General features: G+C 41.1%; 1 protein-coding gene and 1 non-coding gene across 5 annotated transcripts in view; both read left to right on the top strand.

The window, feature by feature from the left end:
- Positions 1-879: 879 nt before the first annotated feature.
- ATG16L1 (autophagy related 16 like 1) overlaps positions 880-21,174 on the top strand; it is a 29,551-nt gene continuing 9,256 nt past the window's right edge. The window contains exons 1-13 of one of the 4 annotated variants that reach the window (XM_070753033.1): positions 899-1,141; positions 3,388-3,612; positions 5,064-5,157; positions 7,590-7,695; positions 8,637-8,710; positions 8,801-9,052; positions 10,405-10,470; positions 10,918-11,004; positions 12,303-12,359; positions 13,290-13,392; positions 15,995-16,100; positions 16,623-16,693; positions 20,137-20,208. In XM_070753033.1, coding sequence (XP_070609134.1) covers positions 3,498-3,612; positions 5,064-5,157; positions 7,590-7,695; positions 8,637-8,710; positions 8,801-9,052; positions 10,405-10,470; positions 10,918-11,004; positions 12,303-12,359; positions 13,290-13,392; positions 15,995-16,100; positions 16,623-16,693; positions 20,137-20,208 — 1,203 coding nt within the window. In that variant the 5' untranslated portion in view covers positions 899-1,141; positions 3,388-3,497. Of the gene's footprint in view, positions 1,142-1,805; positions 2,202-3,387; positions 3,613-5,063; positions 5,158-7,589; positions 7,696-8,636; positions 8,711-8,800; positions 9,053-10,404; positions 10,471-10,917; positions 11,005-12,302; positions 12,360-13,289; positions 13,393-15,994; positions 16,101-16,622; positions 16,694-20,136; positions 20,209-21,174 lie in introns of those variants that run through there. The other 3 variants (XM_070753032.1, XM_070753035.1, XM_070753034.1) reach the window with 3 other exon arrangements.
- LOC139168656 (small Cajal body-specific RNA 6) lies at positions 19,556-19,823 on the top strand. The gene has a single exon (XR_011559327.1). It is a non-coding gene; the product is annotated as a small Cajal body-specific RNA 6 (non-coding RNA).

Below are 21,174 nucleotides of genomic sequence, written 5' to 3'. Positions count from 1 at the left end.
TTTTTTACCACCTGTTTCTACTTCCCTCTATAAAGCCAACATAAAATTACAACAAACACTTTCTTGTGCTGGACTCCTGGATTCCTGTTAAAATCGCCCCATTTTTTAAATGAAGACAAATTACACTGGGAAACAATTTGTAACACAATTTTTGTTGAGTTTGATTTTTGAGCTTTTTTATAGTTAATTAGGCATGCTGGTTTCAAAACTGTAGTTAGTTTTCTTATACCACATCAAGTTTTTTCTCTACACCTTATACACTGCTCAAGAAGATAAAGGGAACACTTAAACAACACAATATAACTCCAAGTAAATCAAACTGTCCATTTAGGAAGCAACTGATTAACAATTTCACATGCTGTTGTGCACATTCAACTTTGCACAGAGCAAAGTATTCAGTGAGAATATTTCATTCATTCACATCTAGAATGTCTTATTTGAGTGTTCCCTTTAATTTTTTTTTGTATATATGTATATATAAGAATGTCCACAAACAGTCCAAAAAAAAGCTATAAGCGAAATTTTTTACCTTAATATGTATAATTACCATTCGATTAAAAAAACAACTATTTGTATGAACACATCTTTAACTTGCAGTAACCATTATAGCCTTTGTATGAATAAAACTGTTCTTTGTAAATATTATATTTGGTAAGCTTTTACTTTACTTTCCTTTATATGCACAATTTGTATGACTTTATGTAACTTAAAACGTGATAAGACAAAACCTATGGTTATTTTTGGATCCAGAGGCCAAAAGTGAGTTGAAAACAAATCACAGATTTAGGTCAACGAAATTGCTGTTCCTCAATGCTGGAGTAGGCAAAGTTGGCTCTTCTATGACATGTGGACTTCAACTCCCAGAATTCCTAAGCTAGCACGATGGGCTTATGAATTCTGGGAGTTGAAGTCCACAAGTCATAGAAGAGCCAACTTTGTCTACCCTCGCCCTAGTGTTATCTTTCCCTGTCCTCCCTTATTTAGGAGGAAAACCAAACAAACTGAAAACGGTAAGCAGCGCCCGGTTCCCCAAACCACCGCTGGCGCTGAAGAAAACACCGACCGGCGCTGGAAGGAGAAAACACGTGGAAGGTGCGAACTCGGCGTCCATAAAAACAACGCACCCATTATAACACAAGAGGTAAGATTTGTAGCACCGTGGCTTACTTCGGCGTTTCCCATTATCGGCGGCTTTGAGCTGCGTGCAATTCAACTCCCAGAATTCCCCCAGCCGACGCAGCTTAAAAGTCGCCAAGATTGAAGTACATTGATCTATTCCGGGGGTGTCCCACCTTGGCGACGTTAAACCTGGTGGACTTCAACAAGTCACAGATTTAAGTCAACGAAATTGCTGACATGTGGACTTCAATTCCCAGAATTCCTAAGCTAGCACGATGGGCTTAGGAATTCTGGGAGTTGAAGTCCACAAGTCATAGAAGAGGCAACTTTGTCTACCGTCGCTCCAGTGTTATCTTTCCCTGCCCTCCCTTATTTAGGAGGAAAACCAAACAAACTGAAAACGGTGGGCAGCGCCCGGTTGAAGTCCACCAGACTTAACGTCGCCAAGGTGGGAGAGACACCCCTGATCTATTCTACGCGGTATCTCCGCGTGGAAGGCGAAGGAAAAGGTTCGCCTGAGGTGAAAATAAGTCCAGTGTATGCATCCCACAGAGCGCTCCTCTATCGATCCGCGCAGCCGTGGGGGGAGCAACGAGGCTACAATTCCACGCCCAAAAGTCGGCGCGCGGCAAAGGCGCCCCTTCCGGGCATCTTTGCCTAAAATGGCGTCTCTCCAGGGAAGCCCAGGCAAGCCTCGCCTGCAGCCATTTTCTACTCCGCTTTTTTTTCTTGACGGTGGCCGCGCGGCCCGCGTTTAACCCGAAAGGGGCCGCTCGCGCAAGGATGGGCCGGCGAGGCAGCAGTAACTGATTTAGGCGGCGCGCCACGGCTAACCGTGCGGCTCTGCTCTCCTGAGTTCAGGCATCATCGCGGCCGGCGCCTGACGCGATCCGCTTGCGACGCGAGGAAGAGAAAGCCCGCTGGTGACGCCATCTCCCTCGGACCAAAGGTGGGGGGGGCACTCCGTGAAAGACAGTCGCGGAAATGGATGGGGGCTGCGGCCCGATCGAAGGGTGCGCGGAGGGGCCTTCCAGGTGAAGGCAGCACCCGACTTGCCCTCTCTTCCTGCTCTATGGTCAACGGTGAGTTTTCCCCTATCTGTTCCTGGGTGGACCCGGCAGCCAGGATGACTGGACGCCTCCCAATCTTCTGCTCCCCTTCCACTATCTCTCCTGTTCATTATTTATTATTTGATTGATTGATTAAAGTTGGAAGGGACCTTGCAGGCCATCTTAGTCCAGGGGTAGGCAAAGTTGGTTCTTCTATGGCTTGTCGACTTCAATTCCCAGAATCCCTGAGCCAGTCATGCTAGCTCAGGGATTCTGGGAGTTGAGGTCTATATAGCCAACTTGCCCATCCCTGATGTAGTCCAACCCCTTGCTCGAGCAGGAGACCCTATACCAGTGATGGGGAACCTATGGCAAGGGTGCCTTAGCTCAGCTTCAATGTACATATGTGTGCTGGCCAGCTGAGCTCTGGGAGGCCGTTTGGCCTTCCAGAGAGCCTCGGGGGTGGGGGGGAATGGATAGGAAAGGGCGTTTTTATCCTCTCCCAGCTCCAGGGAAGCCTTTGGAGCCAGGGGAGGGTGAAACACGAGCCTATTGGGCCCACCAGAAGTTGGGAAACAGGCCATTTCTGGCCTCCAGAGAGCTTCGGGGGGGGGGCGGGGAAAGCTGTTTACGCCCTCCCCAGGCATTGAATTATGGGTGTGGGCACTCGCACATGTGTGATAGTACGTGCACATGTTCTTTTGGCACCTGAGGGAAAAAAAGGTTCACCATCACTGCCCTATAGCATCTCAGACAAATGGCAGTTCAATCTCCCCTTCAAAGTCCCAAATGTTAGAGGGCTCACAACCTCTGCAGGAAACTTTTGCTCCACTCTTTGACTGCTGTCACGGTCAGAAAGTTCCTCCTTATTTCCAGGCTGAATCTCCTCGGTCAGCTTCCATCTGTTGTCTGGCCTTCTGGTGCCTTGGAAAACAGTGTGACACCACCACCACCCTTTCTCTGTGGCAGCCTCTCAAGTTTTGGAAGACTGCTATCATGTCTCCCCTGGTCCTTCTCTTCGCTAGACTAGTCATTCCCAGTTCTTGCAATCTTTCTTTCTATGTTTTAGTTTCCAGTCCCCTTATCATCCTGGTTGCTCTCTTCTGCACTTTCTCTAGAGTTTCAATGTCTTTTTTATAGATGTGACCCTTTCCTCTTGCTTTCCCAACCCTAGTCGGACTGCCTCCAACTGCCTTGTTATCGTTATCATATTCTTTAGAATCCTGGATCCAGCTCTCCTACACCCACTCTATATCGTAAGGGAAGCCCCAGCCAAATGACTTAAGTTTTTTGGGGCAGGGTATAAAACGTCCCCGAATCTCCGGCAACATGTCTGTTGGGCTTAAGTCGTCGAGCTTCCCTGCCTGGAAGCGGCATATCCTGGAGGAACTGAAGCGTCGAGACCGATTACAAAGGCAAGCCTTTGAAGAGATCATCTTGCAATGTAAGAGCTTTCGGAAGAATCAGCTGAAAATGTACTTTTATACTGCTTTTTACTTTTGTTGTGATTGTAATTTATATTTTTATATTGTTTTATTATTGTTAGCCACCCAGAGTCCATTTGGAATTTGAAACTATTACTAATAAATAAATAAATCTCCACTTAATTTAACTAGCAGACCAGGATTGCCAGTGAATTCAATTATAAATATTATGATTGCTCAACTAGAAAAAGGGTTTGTTTGTTTGCTGTTGTAGTTTAAATTAGTTGGGTTGATGAGTTTTGGGGGCCATTTCAGTAAACTTCAGTAATTTCAGGAAACTTAACAGAATTTCCCAATTGTTTTATAGTGCAACTGAATTGAATACAATTTTTGTTCAATAGATTCCAGAAAATAAATCTCAAAGAGAAAAGCAGGGATGATATGTTGTATGAAAAAAGGAGTGTGTTACTAATTTTGTCTTCATCTATAACTTCTATAACATAAATTTATAAACACATTATTATTTCTAAGACCATATTCACATTAGGTTAACATTTATTCACTGGTTTGTGATTCTCTGCAGATAGTCATTTGGGTTTCTTTGTGGCACTTTTATGTTAATTGACACCCAGACAATTGATGAATTCAGTTAATTCTGGATTAATGTATTATATAAACAAAGTTTTAGAATGTATTTACTCCAATGAGGCAAAATGCTATTTGCATATTATATTTGATGTCTGTGTGTGTGTGTGTGTGTGTGTATTTGTGTTTGAACCAAGAGTTTGGAAAGGGTTTCAGAAATGGGTTGTCATTGCCTCATTCCAAGGACTCAGAGTTACTTGGCTGACTTCATGGTAAAACACAACTAGAACTCTTGGTCTCCTGGAGTCTAACCTGGGTGCTTTAAGCACTACACCAAACTGGCCTGTTTTTTGTGGAGTTGGGTTTGTAATAAAATATAGATTCCCAACCCTAAACTTTAAATACTTCTTGTTTACATTCTACTTAGGGACAAGGAACCTTTTCACTGATTCAGTAGCATAAGGAGAATTACATGATTGCTTGAGATATTTGTTCACAGGCCAGTACCCATTTGGTGAAAGAGACGTTTTGCAATCTGGAATAATCTTTTGTGATTACAACAGAGAAACCCCTTCCAGATTCTGTTGTTCAAAGTACCAGGTTATAAAGTTGAGCAATGTCTTATTAAATGACTCATTCATTTACATAAACCTAGTTGTTCAGGTCAGAATTCGTCATCCTATTGTGTACTGTGAGAGAATGTCTTCTTGGTTAGGCATATTTTCACTGCAATACAATAGCATGTCTGAAATAGGTATAATTTCTCTGTAAATGTTTACATCCAAAGAGTATAATGGCATAGAAAACATATTAATTAACTGCATAACTAATAATGTTATTTTCCCATTTTTAAAAATTAAATATTTTAAATATCTTGGACTGTTAGATAACAAGCTCTTGGAGAGGTCAGATTTCCATTCAGTGCTGGCTGACAAGCTACAAGTGGAAAAGTATGATTTGCCAAGCCGGCATGAGATCAGGTACTTGTTGAATCAATTCTAGTAAGAGTTGTTGTGGCTTCTTTAAAATCAACGGGGCATTTTGCTCTCCTGTGAAAGATTCATTACATTTTTTTTTTACTATTAATTGGTACTGCAAAACTTTTGTGTTTGGTGCTGTGCATGCTGTACATGTTTTATTATGTTAATGTACCATATTTTTTGGACTATAAGATGCTCCAAGATTTTGAAGAGGTAAACAAGAAAAAAAAAAGATTTTGCCGTCCCCAGCGCATAGGAGTACTCTGCAGGCCTCCCAAACCTTCTGCATGTCCTATTTTTTTCCTGCAAAACCGGGATGCGCAGAGGGTTTGGGAGGCCTGCAGAGTTGTTCCTGGGGGCTGGGGAGGGCATAAACATCTCGGGTAGGAGTTTGGGAGGTGAAAAATGGGCCCGTTTTTTGCCTCCCAAATCCCCCACCTGTCACGTTTTTGGCCTCCCAAACCCTCTGTGCTCTGTTTTTGTGAAAAACGGGCCTGTTTTAGGTGAAAATGGGACATGCGGGGCAGGATTTTGGGCAGCCAAAAATGGCTGCATTTGATGTATAAGATGCACCATCATTTCTACTTTCTTTGTGGAGAGGAATGTGTTTTATACTCCGAAAAGTACAGTAATCTTAATTTTATAACATATGTACTATTTATATAAGTAATCCTCAACTGCAACCATTCAATTTGTGACTATTTGAAATTACAACGGCACTGAAATAAATTAATAATCATCAGTGTTCAAATTGCCACAGTATTCCCCATGATCAAGCAATCAGAATTCTGGTTCTTGGCAACCAGTATGTATTTACGCTCATTGCAGCATCCTGATGTCATGTGGTTGTCATTTGCAACCTTCCTGGCAGGCTTCCAGCAAGCAAAGCCAATGGGGGAAGCTGGATTCACTTAATGACCACACAATACACTTAATAAGTACAGTGACTCACTTAACAGTTGCCTCCCTTAACAGTGGAAATTCTGGTCCCAGTTGTGATCATAGAGAAAGAACTGCTTAGTAATAAGTTATGCAACTGATGCAGATTACATCAAATTGTGTAATGTCATGTGAATATATAGATTCATTCAAAGTACAGTATTATATTATTAAAATGTTCATAGTATACTGAATGATTTCATACACGAGGATCGCCCAGGAAGTAATGCACCACATTTTTTTTTCTTTAACAATTATTTATTGAACACAATGAAACTTATATCCAAGAAAGAATGATGTTTCTTTTACACTGCCTATTTTCCCCCGTAATCTCCGTCCCATTCTATGGCTTTCCTCCAGCGAGATACAAGGGCATGTATGCCCTATCAGTACCGCTCCTTGTTCTGATCTCGAAGCCATTTTTGCACTGTAATGGCCTCACCCTCTGTGCCCAGCAACTAACTGTACTTCTGTCAAATGCAGAATCTCCATAAACTATACACAAACGTTTGTGAATATGTATTCCCAACAGTTGTTTTCTCCGCAGTGAGAAATTCAATGACAACACGCTGCTTGCAACATACATCACTTACAGATGCCATTTCAAAACACTGCTGCAGCTACGCTGTCTGAAGAAACCCAAAATTTACAGATGCACTCCTGACAATTCAAATAATGTATATCTAAAGTTTCACATTCGTACCATTACTGTAGGTTGAGGGGGAAAATGTGGTGCATTACTTTCTGGGCAACCCTCGTATTTTGGGGACATTTGGAATGATAGATAAGCCCTCCTCTCACCAGACATCCAAATGGCCCTTAAATGGAAACTTCATTCTTTTAAATATAGATCAGTAACATATTGTATCAAGATGACTGGGAATTGCTTATTGTAATCTCAATGAAATGTCAGTGGAAAATCAATACTACATATGGAGATACGTTTTTTTAACGTTATATTTACGTTTATATTACGTTGTAAATATAGCGTCCCTACTTCGTGGATTTTCATTTATCGCAGGTGGTCCTGGAACATAACACCTACAATAAATGAGGGATCACTGTATTAGTTCTTGTTCAGTATATAAACTTGCTCAATTATCATTCTGCTACTGTTCAAAGTTACACTGGCAATTAACAGATGGTACTTATAACCTGTCCTGAGAATTCCAGCCATTGCAGTATCCCTGTTGTCATGTCCCTGTTGAGTGCAATTTCCAGTATTTGCTGCTGGCTTTCCACAAGTAAAGTCAATGGAAAAGCCAGCACTAAGTCAAAAGTCACTGTCCTGAGAGGTCTGCGTATAATAACAGCAACAAGGACTTCAGAATTGCTTGGCTAATTCTTTGTTCATGGCTTCACACTTTATAATCTGAAAACTTAGTGATGGAAATTCTGGTCCCAATTGCCATTTTAACTTATGTATAGGTTGAATGTGTGTATGATTAAATAAATTTGTTTAAACTTACCTACTGTTTGTTTGGAAAATTCAGCCCAGGAAATGATGGTACAAGAAATGATGCTCACCTTCAAGAAGTAGCTCAATTAAGGATTAAACATCAAGAGGAATTGACAGAGCTGCACAAGAAACGGGGCGAGGTTAGGAAAAAAATGTACTTACTTGCAGCAGTACAATGTACACTGTTATGTATTTTTGTCTATCCCATAAGTTTCAGAACAATAAAAATATATGTCTAAATAACTTTAGAGTAAGTCAATCTTTCAGTTTTTCTGTTGCATTCATTGGAGTAAAAAATCAATACTTATTATTGTAGAAAGTGCAGCATATATTCCAGATACTTTGCTTTTGTGATGCCTTTCTTCACCTGTCACTAGAAACCTGGAAGATGATTTATGATGCTTATTTCTTTTAAGATTCTGTGTTTGGAAATTTAGAAAGGTACAATTTATGATACCTTTCAGCTACAATATGATTTTCTTTTCATCGTTGTACATATTGCTTAAGTTTGTTCCATATGGGTTTATGAATCTGCCAAATGAATACAGAAAATTTTGCTTTTGATTGACAGACAAAATATACATTCTTAATATTTAAGTGCATGTACTAAAAGAGACACAAAAAACATTGTCTATACAGTATTCATGATGGCGAACCTGTGCCAGGTGTGCCACAGGTGACATGCAGAGCTATATCTGAGGGCATGCAAGGTGTTCTTCCATGTCAGCTTCAGTGCCCGCTGGCCAGCTGATTTTGGTCCTTCTGGAGGTGGGGGGGAAAGGCAGTTTTTCACTCTCCGCAGGCTTCAGAAAAACCTCCTAAAGCCTAGGAAAGGTGGAAAATGGCACAATGGCCCTACTGGAAGTCCAAAGGCTCCAGTAAGGTCTGCACTCATGCGCGGGGTGGGTGGGTTGAATTATGGGTGTGGGCATGTGCACGCATGCCCTTCTGGCACACGAGCAAAGAGGTTCGCTATCACTGGTCTATATTAAAAATTGTGGTTCTTCGTTAACATAGTTAATATTGTTAATTATTATTAATATTAATTGGCATTAACATTAACTTTATCATTTTTTGGTAGTTGGCTCAATCTGTGATTGACCTAAACAATCAAATACAACAGAAGGACAAAGAAATACAAACAAATAATATCAAGTGAGTACAATCCATTTATTATCAGTAGAACTTTATCTTGGTCCTAGCTAGCTTCATTTTTTTTCATTATATTAATTGCTTCCATTGAAGAATTGCAGAATATTTACAAAAGATATCTGAACTGGAGACTGAGTGCCATGATTTGTGCAGCAAGCTTCAAGATCTCGAACAAGCTAATCAGACTCTTAAGGATGAATATGATGCTCTCCAAATCACTTTTACTGCTCTTGAAGAAAAATTAAGAAAAACCACTGAAGATAACCAAGAACTGGTAACCCGTTGGATGGCAGAAAAGGCTCAAGAAGCTAATCGCCTGAATGCAGAAAATGAGAAAGATTTAAGGTATGATAGTATTTTCCATTAAGTGTGTGAATTCAAACTAAATCTTCACAGGTGGCAGATGGAGCCATACCTAAAGGCACACGCGGCATTGCCATAGGTCAGGATAGGCAAAGTTGGCTCTTCTATGACATGTGGACTTCAACACCCAGAATTTCTGAGCTAGGATAATTGGCTCAGGGATTCTGGAAATTGAAGTCCCCAAGTCATAGAAAAGTCAACATTGCCTACCCCTGCCCTATGTCAACTCCCCAGGCTTTGGGAAAGCCTCCAGAGCGAACTTCCGGTAGGCCCGTTGGACCTGTTTTTCGCCATCCACAGGCTCCCGAGTCTTTCCTGAAGCTTGGGGAAGGAGAAAAACAGCCCAATGGGCCTACTGGAAGTCTAGAGGCTTCAGTGAGACCTGCACGTGGGGGAGCAGCGTGCAGAGGTTGAGGTTGTGTGTGCAAGCACGGGGGAGGGCATAGCATTATAGGTGTGGGCACACGTGCAGCGCTATCACGCACGCACATGCCCTTTTGACATCCGAGGAAAAAAAGGTTTGCCAACATTGCTATAGAAGTTTCTTTAAGTTGAGCTCAAGTCCTAGTGACTCATCCGTACAATATAAAAAGGATTTAATGTTGTCTTTCTGGGAATGTTTTTACATTTCCTAGTCTGATTTGATATTTTTTGATAATTTATCTGGTTATTAATCAGACTTTGACTTGGCTTGGATTTTGAGCTAAACCAACTTCTGAGGTCTAGTCTTTAAATCCTTATGTTTGTAAAATTTTGATGTGAGGTTTAGACTTGCTTTCACTATAAACATAACACTATAAGCATTAGCTCATAATACTCAGATTATGCCCATTCAAATAGCCTCAATTTTGCTGGTGTTTTTTTTTCTCCCCATAATGTGGAGTGGCTATTATATCTAAACCAGTAGACTTAATCTAGAATTAACATCAGTTTCTGTGATGGAAATAACATCTAATAATTCACAATATGGAGTCAGCTCTTAACGGTATGCACTGACTAGAGCTATTTTATTTTAGAAATCAAGTACCCTGTAAGAATTACAGAATGACTTCAAGGCATCTTAAAACAGCCTAGTTAAGATAAACATTTCGTTTTCACTTGAGCCTAGAGACATGAGGACCGGCATATTCTGATGAGTTTTACATTTTACTAGTGTCAAGATATAAATACATTTTTGAGGCAACAAGTCTATTTACTGGGATTTCTATCCCAGGGAGCTTAAGGCAATAATTTCTCCCAATTATCAATTCCTTAATGTTTTGAATACAGCTGTTCAAATGAATATTGATAAATATTACACAGTTGACATGTATTTCCTAATATTTTTCTGTTAGGAGGAGGCAAGCCCGGCTTCAGAAAGAACTAGCAGAAGCTGCTAAAGAACCACTGCCAATTGAACAGTAAGCATCCATCAGTCTAATTACTTCCTAATGACAACATTATTTCAATTTCCAGGCTGAAAATATAAAAATGAGTTATCCAAGCTGGGCAATAGGATTGATGAGAAGACTAATCTGGAATAAATATGTTCTCTTTAGCTTTCTAATTATTGAATTTGTATTTTACACTGTTTTTCTGTTGCTGTTGTGAGCCGCCCCGAGTCTGCGGAGAGGGGCGGCATACAAATTTATAAATAAATAAATCCAAGCCTTCCTCCTTGAAATCTGTTACTTCTTATCTAATGCCAATGTAATGCGCATGATTAGTATAGGATTGAGCAATACTCAACATGTGATCCTGATTCTTCGCACCTGACCCCAACTTAATTTCTTGAATATATTATTATTGATATTACAAGAGGGAAAATAATATGATTAGAAATTCTAAAAGGATCTGTCTTTCTTCAGGGACGATGATATTGAAGTCCTTGCTGATGAAACCTCCGATCCAGCTGAGGAGACATCTCCAGTTCGTGCTGTCACACGGACATCAAGGTAATATGTGAGCAGACTTGTTTGAAAATATACTTTTGAAAGAGTTTATGAAATATTTTCATGTCAGACAAAATCCACAGCTATTCCTGATTTGCATCGGGAAATTCATTTTGAGAAGAAAATATATTGAGAAAAATTATTATTTCCTGGACCAGATGAATTATAAATTAACTGATAATAGATGCCAGTATGAAATAATTTATCAGCTATATGCCCTATTGTAATAAAATCAGAATTGCACAGCTGATGTTTTTTTGCTCCCATTTATTTTTAATGGGATACAAACGAGAAAGTTAACTAATGAATTATGCCCAGAGAAAACGCTCTGGAGATATCTATTTTTCCATATCGTTAGCTAGAAATGTTTCCGAATTGTAGGATTCACAAATAATTATAGGGAAGGAGTCTCTTTTTCCATGTACATCTATTTTTTACCATAGCAGTGTTTATTCCTGACATTGGAAAGAGCAGTGTAACTAAAGCTTTTGTGACCTTGAATTTAAACATGCTTTATCAGTTAGCAAATGGCCTCTTACAGCAGGGCTGTCAAACTCCCAGCCCGTGAACCAGATACATCACATGCTGGCCTCCGCTCACAACTGATTTAGTGAAGGGGGGTAAAGTCCCGATAGGTCACCTGATGCCACAAGTTTGACACCCGTGTCTTACAGCTTTCGAGAGTTGTGTTTGTAACAATGTTCTCAGTTTCTTTATGGCAGACCCATGTGATGGTAATAGTAAAGAGAGACTCAAATCCTCTCTTTGTAAATATTAACAAGATCAAAATTATAAAGTTTGCAAATGCTAGTTAATGCTGCAGACTTTATAAAACATTGCCCATATGTTGGTGACAGCTGCCAATAATATGTTTTTTCACAAATTTCTTTTCAACTACATTATAATTGAGTCTGCAAATAAAACATGCAGAATTTAAAATCTTTCCATTAAACTGGCTTAAAAGCAAAAACATTTACACTTCCTGTTAAAGGCTATTATAGGCCAACCATCACATTAGTCATGAGAGTGCTTTGGAACATGTTCTGCTTTCATATAAGTATGCCTTTAACTTTATTCTCAAAATCCCAGTGGATTATATCTTTTGGGGAGTCTTTTTCTTCCTGCTCACATAACAGCAGTGTTCAGTTCATAAACTGTTTATGCAAGCTTTTGACTTAGAACCAAGTGTTGTGCTGTCCTGTGACCATTTGCTTTCCTTGCTGAATGTGGGGCTTCAAGATTGAGAGTTATGGGCTTGTCTGTTCTGATTTCCTTGAAAACTGTCCTCCCCTTCTCTTTAGTAAGCGACTCTCCCAGCCCACTGGAGGCCTTCTGGATTCTATCACTAATATCTTTGGGTAGGTTGGTATGCATTTATGTTTTCATTACGTATTAGTTCAATATACAGCAGCACTTCAGTGATACTAGGTATTCAAACAATTTTTCTTATGTCAAGCCTTCTTCTAGCTCCTATCTCTCCTTTTCTTTTGTGTTCAACTCCTTACTTCTGCTGTGTGCTGACCTCTGATCTTTCCCTCCAGTCTGTCTGAGTCTCCCCTTTTGGGACATCACTCTTCTGATACTGCCAGGTGAAAATTTGCTTGAAATTATTCACGCTTAATTTAGCATGTGATGAGGGTTGCTGAATAATTGTCTCGTGTTGTTTTTGTTTCTTTAAAAAGACATTCCAGTTAAATAATACATAGATATATCATGGATGCATGAGGGGTAACTACTTAGGAAAGAAATGCTGGACATAATCTACATGAGTGCTGTGTCCAGTCATTTTAATTATTTTTTGTATGTATGTTAAGTGGAAGCTCTCTGTTGATAATAAAATATGAGTTTTAAATTAAACATTAATAATAGATTATGTACCTTAGCAACTAAATAACTAGTTTAGGAAAAAGGACTTAACAATAGTTATTCAACAAATAAATAAGTATTGGTGTACTTCAACTCAAAACAATTTTAAATTGGGATTCAGTGCAACAGTTGTAATGGTGATAACTTTCCCCCCACTCTGTCATAAGGAGTTTTTATACAATTGTTTTGGGTTCATGTGAGAAACTAGATGCAAAGGCTATAGAGGAGTCTCCCTAATATGCACAACCATCTTTGGGTATTGATTCCCTGCTTTTGTTGAATACTTGAATTTGTTTTAAGACTCCTTGCCTTTCCTTCCATTTTTACCCCTTGTGTAGTTGAGGTCATCCCCCTGCCTATAGTCTGGAGACATAGCTAATTTTCCTTATATACTTATTTGCATATCAATGTAACTTTCGCAGGAGGCGTTCTTTATCCTCATGTCCTCTCCCTCAAGATAATACTGATGTGCATCCTACTGCAAGTAGAGAGGTCAGACTGCCCAACACAGCAGTGTGTGTCTTTGTAAGTATGTGTTGGATTCACTATCTTAAAAAATTAATACATTTTGCCTGAGTACTTTTGCCTTTTGCCTTTGGGTGATACTTTGCAGTGTAAACGTGTAAAGTGCTTCAGGTTTTATTTCATGTTCAGTCAATTGTTTCTTTGTTTTCCTGATGAGATGCTGTATGTTCCTTACATGGCTAGCCAAAGGGGCTTTTGTGACTTCGGAAAGAATTGTAGTGTGGCTTTTGCAACAAGAAATGGGGTCTTTTAAACCAGCCAAAACTTGAGAAATGCTAATAAGTACCGAGGTCAATGATGATGAGAGTATGATCTGAATGCACTATTGAAATTGCACATCCATAACTTCCAGAGCTCCCAGCAGTTTTCTTTTCTCCCATCCATGCTCCAGAAATGCTGGCAGATGTTACAAAGCTGCTGACATTATGTGGGTATCGTCAGTTCACGTTGCTTGCAGTCGAAAGCACTTAGAGTTGACTCTCTCCCAACAAAACCAGTCAAGGAGCTGACAGTTCTGGAATGTGTTCTAACGTGCATGATCTTTAGTTTTCAAGCTGAGACCTCTTTATTTCCTGAAAATATTTTTTCCTGACTCAGCATCACTTTTCTACTTTTAACTTCTGTAGTAGTAATTTTTTTAAAATTAAATGCATCACATATATGATATATACTTAAGAACGCCTCTACTTACGAACTTTTCTAGATAAGAACTGAGTGTCCAAGATTTTTTTGCCTCTTCTCAAGAACCATTTTCCACTTACAAACCTGAGCCTCTAAAACTGTAACTGGAAAAAGCAGGGAGTCGCCTCCTTGGGGCCTCTCTAGGAATCTCCTGGGAGGAAACAGGGCTGGAAAAGGCGGGGAGAAGCCTCTGTGGGGCCTCTCTAGGAATCTCCTGGGAGGAAACAGGGCTGGAAAAGGCGGAGAGAAGCCTCTGTGGGGCCTCCCTAGGAATCCCCTGGGAGGAAACAGGGCCTTCAGCCTCCCTGTGGCTTCCCCAATCACACGCATTATTTGTTTTTACATTGATTCCTATGGGAAAAATCACTTCTTCTTACAAACTTTTCTACTTAGGAACCTGGTCACGAAACGAATTAAATTCATAAGTAGAGGTACCACTGTACTAAACATAATCTAGGAAAAATACATACAGACATGCAGACACAATACAAATTTAGCAGTTGCTTTACTTTATAAAGGGATTGCCGTGGCTCAGCCCCTAAAGAGGTTGAGCTTGTCAGCTGGAAAGCTGACAGCCTGGGTTCAAGACCCGAGCGCTGTACGACGGGGTGAGCTCCCGTTAGTTCTCCAGCTCTGACCCACCTAGCAGTTTGAATGCATTCAAATATAAGTAGGTAAATAGGTATCACTTTGTTGGGAAGTAACAGCGTTACGTGCACCTCTGTGGATAATCATGATGACCATGGAAAAGTCTTTGAACAATGCTGGTTCCCTTGGCTAAGAAACTGAGATGAACATTGTCCCAGAGAGCCAGACTTGCCTGGACAGGGGGAAACTTTACCTTTTAATCTTATAAATGCAAAATTAGCTCAGTTTTTCTTTTTCATTCTGATAGTAAAACAGTAAACCTGACTATCTTATATAATATCCCATTCTTTTCTTGACTGTAGTTTTCAACATGTAGTTTTTATCATTTCATCAGTATTTTACTGAATGCAGCATTTTAGGAGGTAAATGCCAAAAATCAGTCCCTAAACCAGTGATGGCGAATCTATGGCATGGGTACCACAGGTGGCATGCGGAGCCATATCTGCTGGCACGTGAGCTCAACTCCAGCTCACATATGCACACAGAACAGCTGGTTTTCGGCTCGTACAGAGGCTCTGAGAGGCCATTTTTTGCTTCCGGAGGGCCTCTAGGGGGATTGGGAAGGGTGTTTTTGCCCTCTTCAGGCTCCAGGTAAGCCTCTGGAGCCTGGGGAGAGTGAAAAACGGGCCTAATGGACCCACCAGAAGTTGGGAAATGAATTGTTTCTGGCCTCCAGACGGTCTCGGTGGGGGGGGGGGGCAGGGGAGGCAATTTTCACTCTAACCAGGCATTGAATTATGGGTGTGGGCACTTGCACGGGTGTGATAGTGTGTGTGCATGCACTTTCGGCACCCAAGGGGAAAAAGGTTCACCATCACTGCCCTAGACCTTTATTCTGGTTTTTTTTTTACATGTATTTAGGGTTTTTTTCTTTCTTTCATTCAATCATGTCCAATCTCCATGGACAGAACCTTGAAGTCTTCTTGATAACCTTTTTTGAAGTAGTTAGCCATTGCTTCCTGCCTGCAGCTAAGAGAAAGTGACTGGCCCCAAGTCACCCAGCTGGTTTCATACCCAAAGCAGGATCCTGGTTTCATACCCAAAGCAGTGTCCTGGTTTCTAATCTGATGTCTTAACCAAACTGAGTCTCATAAAGTTTCTTATAGATAGCTTTGAACAGGAGATGCATACTGAAGAACCCAAGAGTTGATAGACTTTTTTGTTGTTACTTTCTTAGAACCTTGTTCAGTTCTTTTATGTATCCTGTAGAGGCTGACAAATCTGGGTCCTGAAATCATCAGTAATTGTTGTCTATTGTTTTTCTTCTTCTTAGGATGCACATGATGGGGAGGTTAACGCCGTCCAATTCAGCCCTGGTTCTCATTTATTAGCAACAGGAGGCTTGGACCGAAGGGTCAAAATTTGGGAAGTTTTTGGTGGTAAGTTCAAAAAATATAGATAAAAGAGACAAAATATTTTAATTTGTGGAGACATGCTTTTTTTGCTTTAGAGGTTGATTCCATAGTTGCTATCTTTAAAAGGTAGCTACAATTCTTAACTAAAAAATTAATATAGGCATCACGAAATAAATTTCTTAATGTTTTTCCAGACAATAGGAGAGGATATATAGGTCTAGTGATGCAACACAATCTTGATTTGATAATCCCTACCATTTTCATTAGAATAATATAGCAAAATACTTAGCTTTGGGAAAGGGAATTTTCTGTGCCCAAATTCTGAAGAGTATAATTATAAGATGGAGTAGTCAAAACTGAGTATTATGGCTCACCTTAGATATAAATCAGCTTTATGAATCTAGAAATATAAATGACATATCACTAATTCTAAATGATTAGCTATGTGAGTTATACTTTTGAGACACGTTTCTTAGCTAGATTGAATGAAACTGATGGCATTGGTACTTTTTCTTGCCTCCTAAATTCTTTTCTTTTGTGTTACAGATAAGTGTGAATTTAAAGCCTCCCTATCTGGCAGTAATGCAGGGATTACTAGTGTAGAGTTTGATAATGCTGTAAGTATGGATATATTTCTTTTTTGCAAATATGTTCTGCCCTACTTCACTAGCCGATCACTTATGGCATTTTCAGAGAAACAGTAAATATAAAAATAAATAATGGAATAGGATGGAATTGCTGCACAATGCAGTTTGTTTGGTATCAGTATATATTGTCTTTTCTGGAAATACTGTAAGTGATGCGCTAGACATTGATACCTTAAAACACTAACAATCAACTTTCTAAAATACCCACAGTCATAAAATATTCTCTTGATTTTAATCCAAAGCAATGAATTGCAAAATATGAATAATTTATATTTAAAAAGCTACCGTGTTTCCCCGATAGTAAGACAGTGTCTTACTTTCTTTTTACCCCCAAAAGCCCCACTAGGTCTTACTTTCGGGGTATGTCTTACATCCCCCCCCCCCCCCCGCCGTTTCCTGCCTCCACTCACCAAATTGACAGGGTGAAGTCGGGAAGACCCAGGGAAGGTTTCTTCGGCCGGCCAGCAGCTGATCTGCTCGGCAGCGCAGCAGCAGCCCTGGCGGCGGTTCCCTCCGCTTTGACGGCGCTGGTCCGCTCGCTCGTCCCCGCAACCGACCCGCTTCCCCGACACGCGTCTGGAGGGGAGGAGCCGCTCTGCGCAGTTGGGCAGCCCTGCCTGCCGGAAAGGAGGCGGGCGAAGGAGGGCGCAGCTCCGCCCGCCCGCTCGGCTCGCTTCTACAACTTCGGACCAGCGCCGTCCTTCGCCTCGCATTTCCGGGTTGGCGAGCCTGGATTGTTTTTCCTGCGAGCGCTGGTCCCCGCTAAGCCTTCTGCGCCTGACTCGGCGAGGCGAGAGGGAAGAAGGAGAAGCGCAAGTGGATGCGGAGCGCCTGGGAGGCGAAGGACGGCACTGGTCCGAAGTTGTAGAAGCAAGCCGAGCGGGCGGGCGGAGCTGCGCCCTCCTTCGCCCGCCTCCTTTCCGGCAGGCAGGGCTGCCCAACTGCGCAGAGCGGCTCCTCCCCTCCAGACGCGTGTCGGGGAAACGGGTCAGTTGCGGGGACGAGCGAGCGGACCAGCGCCGTCGGGGTATGGCTTATATTAGCCGACCCCCCTGAAACCCCCCATATGTCTTACAATCGGGGGGTCTTACTATCGGGGAAACACGGTATAATATTTCTCTAATTCTATCCAATCCTCAAATTCCAAAGTCAAGTTGACCCCCCCCCCCTTGTCTTATAGGAAATCTTATAGTGTCCAAGTCAAAAGAAATTTCATCAGATTATTGTCTCTAAGCCAAGCAGTTAATTTCACTATCTTCAACTGGCTCCATCCCTTTCACAGTTTAGATTAGTGGTTAAGGCACCAGACTAGAAAGCAGAGAGCATGAATTCCAATCCCTCCTTAGCCATGAAAGTCAGCTGCCTGGACCAGTCACACCTTGTCAATCCAACTTAACCTCACAGGGTGGTTATTATAGGGAAAATAGGAAGAGGAATGTTGTTGATACATTTGTCACCTTGAGTTATTTGTAAAAAATAATAAAATGAGATACAAATAAATAAATAAAATTCTTCCATTGTGGGCATATTTTCTTCTTTCCATTTTGGACAGAGAGCAACCTTGCTATTGATGTCATATATAAAAATAAATCCCATGTCCTCCCCCCATGCACCTGATTATCTGCCCTCCCTAAAAGAAAAGGGTTTTAATTTTATGTCTGATTTCAAAATTTTACAAACCTATAGTTCAGAAAATATGTCCATCCTCTTTCTTGAATAATATCAATGTACATTAAAAGTGTGATCATCTGGAAAATTAAACAATTACTCAGAAGTGATATAAAATTACAGTGGTACCTCAAGATACGAACCCCTTGTCTTACGAACAACTCATGATACGAACCCAGGGTTCAGAAAAATTTTGCCTCTTCTTACGAACTTTTTTCGAGTTACGAACCGGCGTTCGGAGACTGCTGGGAAGCCGCGCGGCTGTTTTAAAAGGTAACAGCCGGGCGGCGGGGCTTCCCAGAAGCCTCCCGAACGCCGGTTCATAACTCGAACAAAGTTCGTAAGAAGAGGCAAAATTTTGCTGAACCCTGGGTTCGGTTCGGGAGGTTGCTGGGAAGCCCCCCAGGCCGGCTGCGACCTTTTAAAACACCCGCGCCGCTTCGCAGCTGTCTCCTGAAGCCGAACGCTAAAGCCGAACCTCCGCGTTCGGCTTCGGGAGGCAGCTGCGAAGCGGCGCGGGTGTTTTAAAAGGTCGCAGCCGGCCTGGGGGGCTTGCCAGCACCCCCCCTAACCTGGGTTTGGGGTTCGGGGGGGTGCTGGGAAGCCCCCCAGGCCGGCTGCGACCTTTTAAAAGAGCCGCGCCGCTTCCCAGCTGTCTCCTGAAGCCGAACGCGGAAGTTCGGCTTTGCCGTTCGGCTTCAGGAGACAGATGGGAAGCGGCGCAGCTCTTTTAAAAGGTCGCAGCCGGCCTGGGGGGCTTCCCAGCACCCCCCCGAACTCCGAACCCGGGTTCGGGGGGGTGCTGGGAAGCCCCCCAGGCCGGCTGTCACCTTTTAAAACAGCCGTGCGGCTTCCCAGCAGTCACCGAAAGCCCCTTTTTTGCGGGGGGTTTTTTTGGTTGCACGGATTAATTGACTTTACATTGTTTCCTATGGGAAACAATGTTTCGTCTTACGAACCTTTCGTCTTACGAACCTCCTTCTTGCACCAATTAAGTTCGTATCATGAGGTATTACTGTATTATCTTTTTAGTAACACTATTTTATTCTGTTTCCCCTTTTTTGCAAGTACTTGCAAAAGTTAGGCCTGTTGCCTGTAAAAATAAGTGGTATTTGCATATAACTGAAGTCTGTACTACTTCTACAAGAGAGACTGTTTTGCTGAGGTCAGTGATGAATAGTAAAAGGTCTGATTTGCCCAGATTATTGCTTCCCATACTATCTAACTTCCAGCAGTTACTCTTCCATCAAGCTAAAGAAATGCTATGTGTGGAAGAATATTTGCTGATACATTGTGATATATTCAGCTTGTGTCCTTGTAGAGTATTGAGGAAACACCGCTGAAATTGTTATCCAACATAAAACAATAAAGGAGTTTTAAGTATTGGAGGCAATTAGTTGGGTATATGATATCAGCTTTTTAAACTGAGACCACTTAATGAAGCAAAACATCTCTAGCAACAGAAAGAAGAATTAGGAATGGGAGAAAGAATGGAGGATGAGGCAAAAAAAATGGGAAGATAATGGAGGGGGGAAATTGAATCAGGATGGCCAACAGGAGAAGAATATGTAATGGTAATGAAGCTTTAAAAACTTGTAAATAAACACCAAATAAAAGTGATAAGATTAGGCAGTGGCCTACATTGAGATGAGATAGATCATACAATAATGTGAAACAAAATTGTTTAAAATTGCAGATTGTAAAAATGGTTATCATAGAAAATATTTTAAAAATCATTTCCATAGGGTTCCTACTTATTAGCGTCTTCAAATGACTATGCCAGTAGGATCTGGACAATGGATGATCATCGGTTACGGGTGAGTATTTCTTCGAAGACATGACACATGTGCCTAATTCTGACAAGGTTTATATTTATAAAAAGATGTTAGAAATTGGGTATGATAGTGAATTTTAACACTCAATATACTATAATTTGAGTAATCCTTTAATCACCTTGTACTTATTTTTATTTATTGTATTTTTGGAGTATAAGACGCACTCTTTACCCCCTTAAAAGGGGGGTGTAAATGTTGGTGCATTTTAGACACAGAATACAACCATTTTTGGGGCTCCCAAAGCCCTACCCTACATCCCATTTTTGCAAAAATAAAATGGGGTGAATAGAGGGTCTGGGAAGCCTGCAGAAAGCTCCTGGGGACCAGGGAAAGGTAAAAATGCCCCCATTTTTGTGAAAAAAAATGGCAAAAACCAGCCCATTTTTTGCAAAAATTGGGCATTTTTGCCAGCACCCAGGAGCCCTCTGCAGTTTCCCAGACCCTTTACCAACCCCATTTTTGCAACAAAAAAAAATGGGTGAAAGACGGCTCATTTTTTTGCAAAAACCAAGGTGGTTTTGTCTTATAATTACCCCATCTAGGATGACTGGAGGAGGAATTCTGGGAGTTGAAATCCATTAGTCTTAAAGCTGTCAAATATGAAGACCTCTGAGTTAGGGGTGCAAGGGTCTTCAAACTTGGCAAGTTAAGACTTATGGACTTCAACTCACATTCCTGAGTTAGCCTGAGTGCAAGAGAAATTCTAGGTGTTGAAGTCCACAAAGCTGTCAAATTTGAAGTTTGTAAAAAGTGTACCTGGTTGTAAAAAATATTCTTCTAACCTGGTATTTTAATAAATAATATATTACAACATTTGGTTCAGAATACTTTTTTCTTTATTTTCCTCCTCTAAAATCTAGTTGCGTCTTATACTCCAAAAAGTCCTGTATATGGCTTGTTTGATATTTCCAACACAAAGTGATTTGAACATACTACTGTATTTGGAAA

This window comes from Erythrolamprus reginae, chromosome 5, assembly GCF_031021105.1.
Source record: "Erythrolamprus reginae isolate rEryReg1 chromosome 5, rEryReg1.hap1, whole genome shotgun sequence".
In the NCBI taxonomy this organism is placed as follows: Eukaryota; Metazoa; Chordata; class Lepidosauria; order Squamata; family Dipsadidae; genus Erythrolamprus; species Erythrolamprus reginae.
The sequence above is the reverse complement of the archived record's forward strand: the minus strand, read 5'-3'. Positions and strand labels throughout refer to the sequence as shown.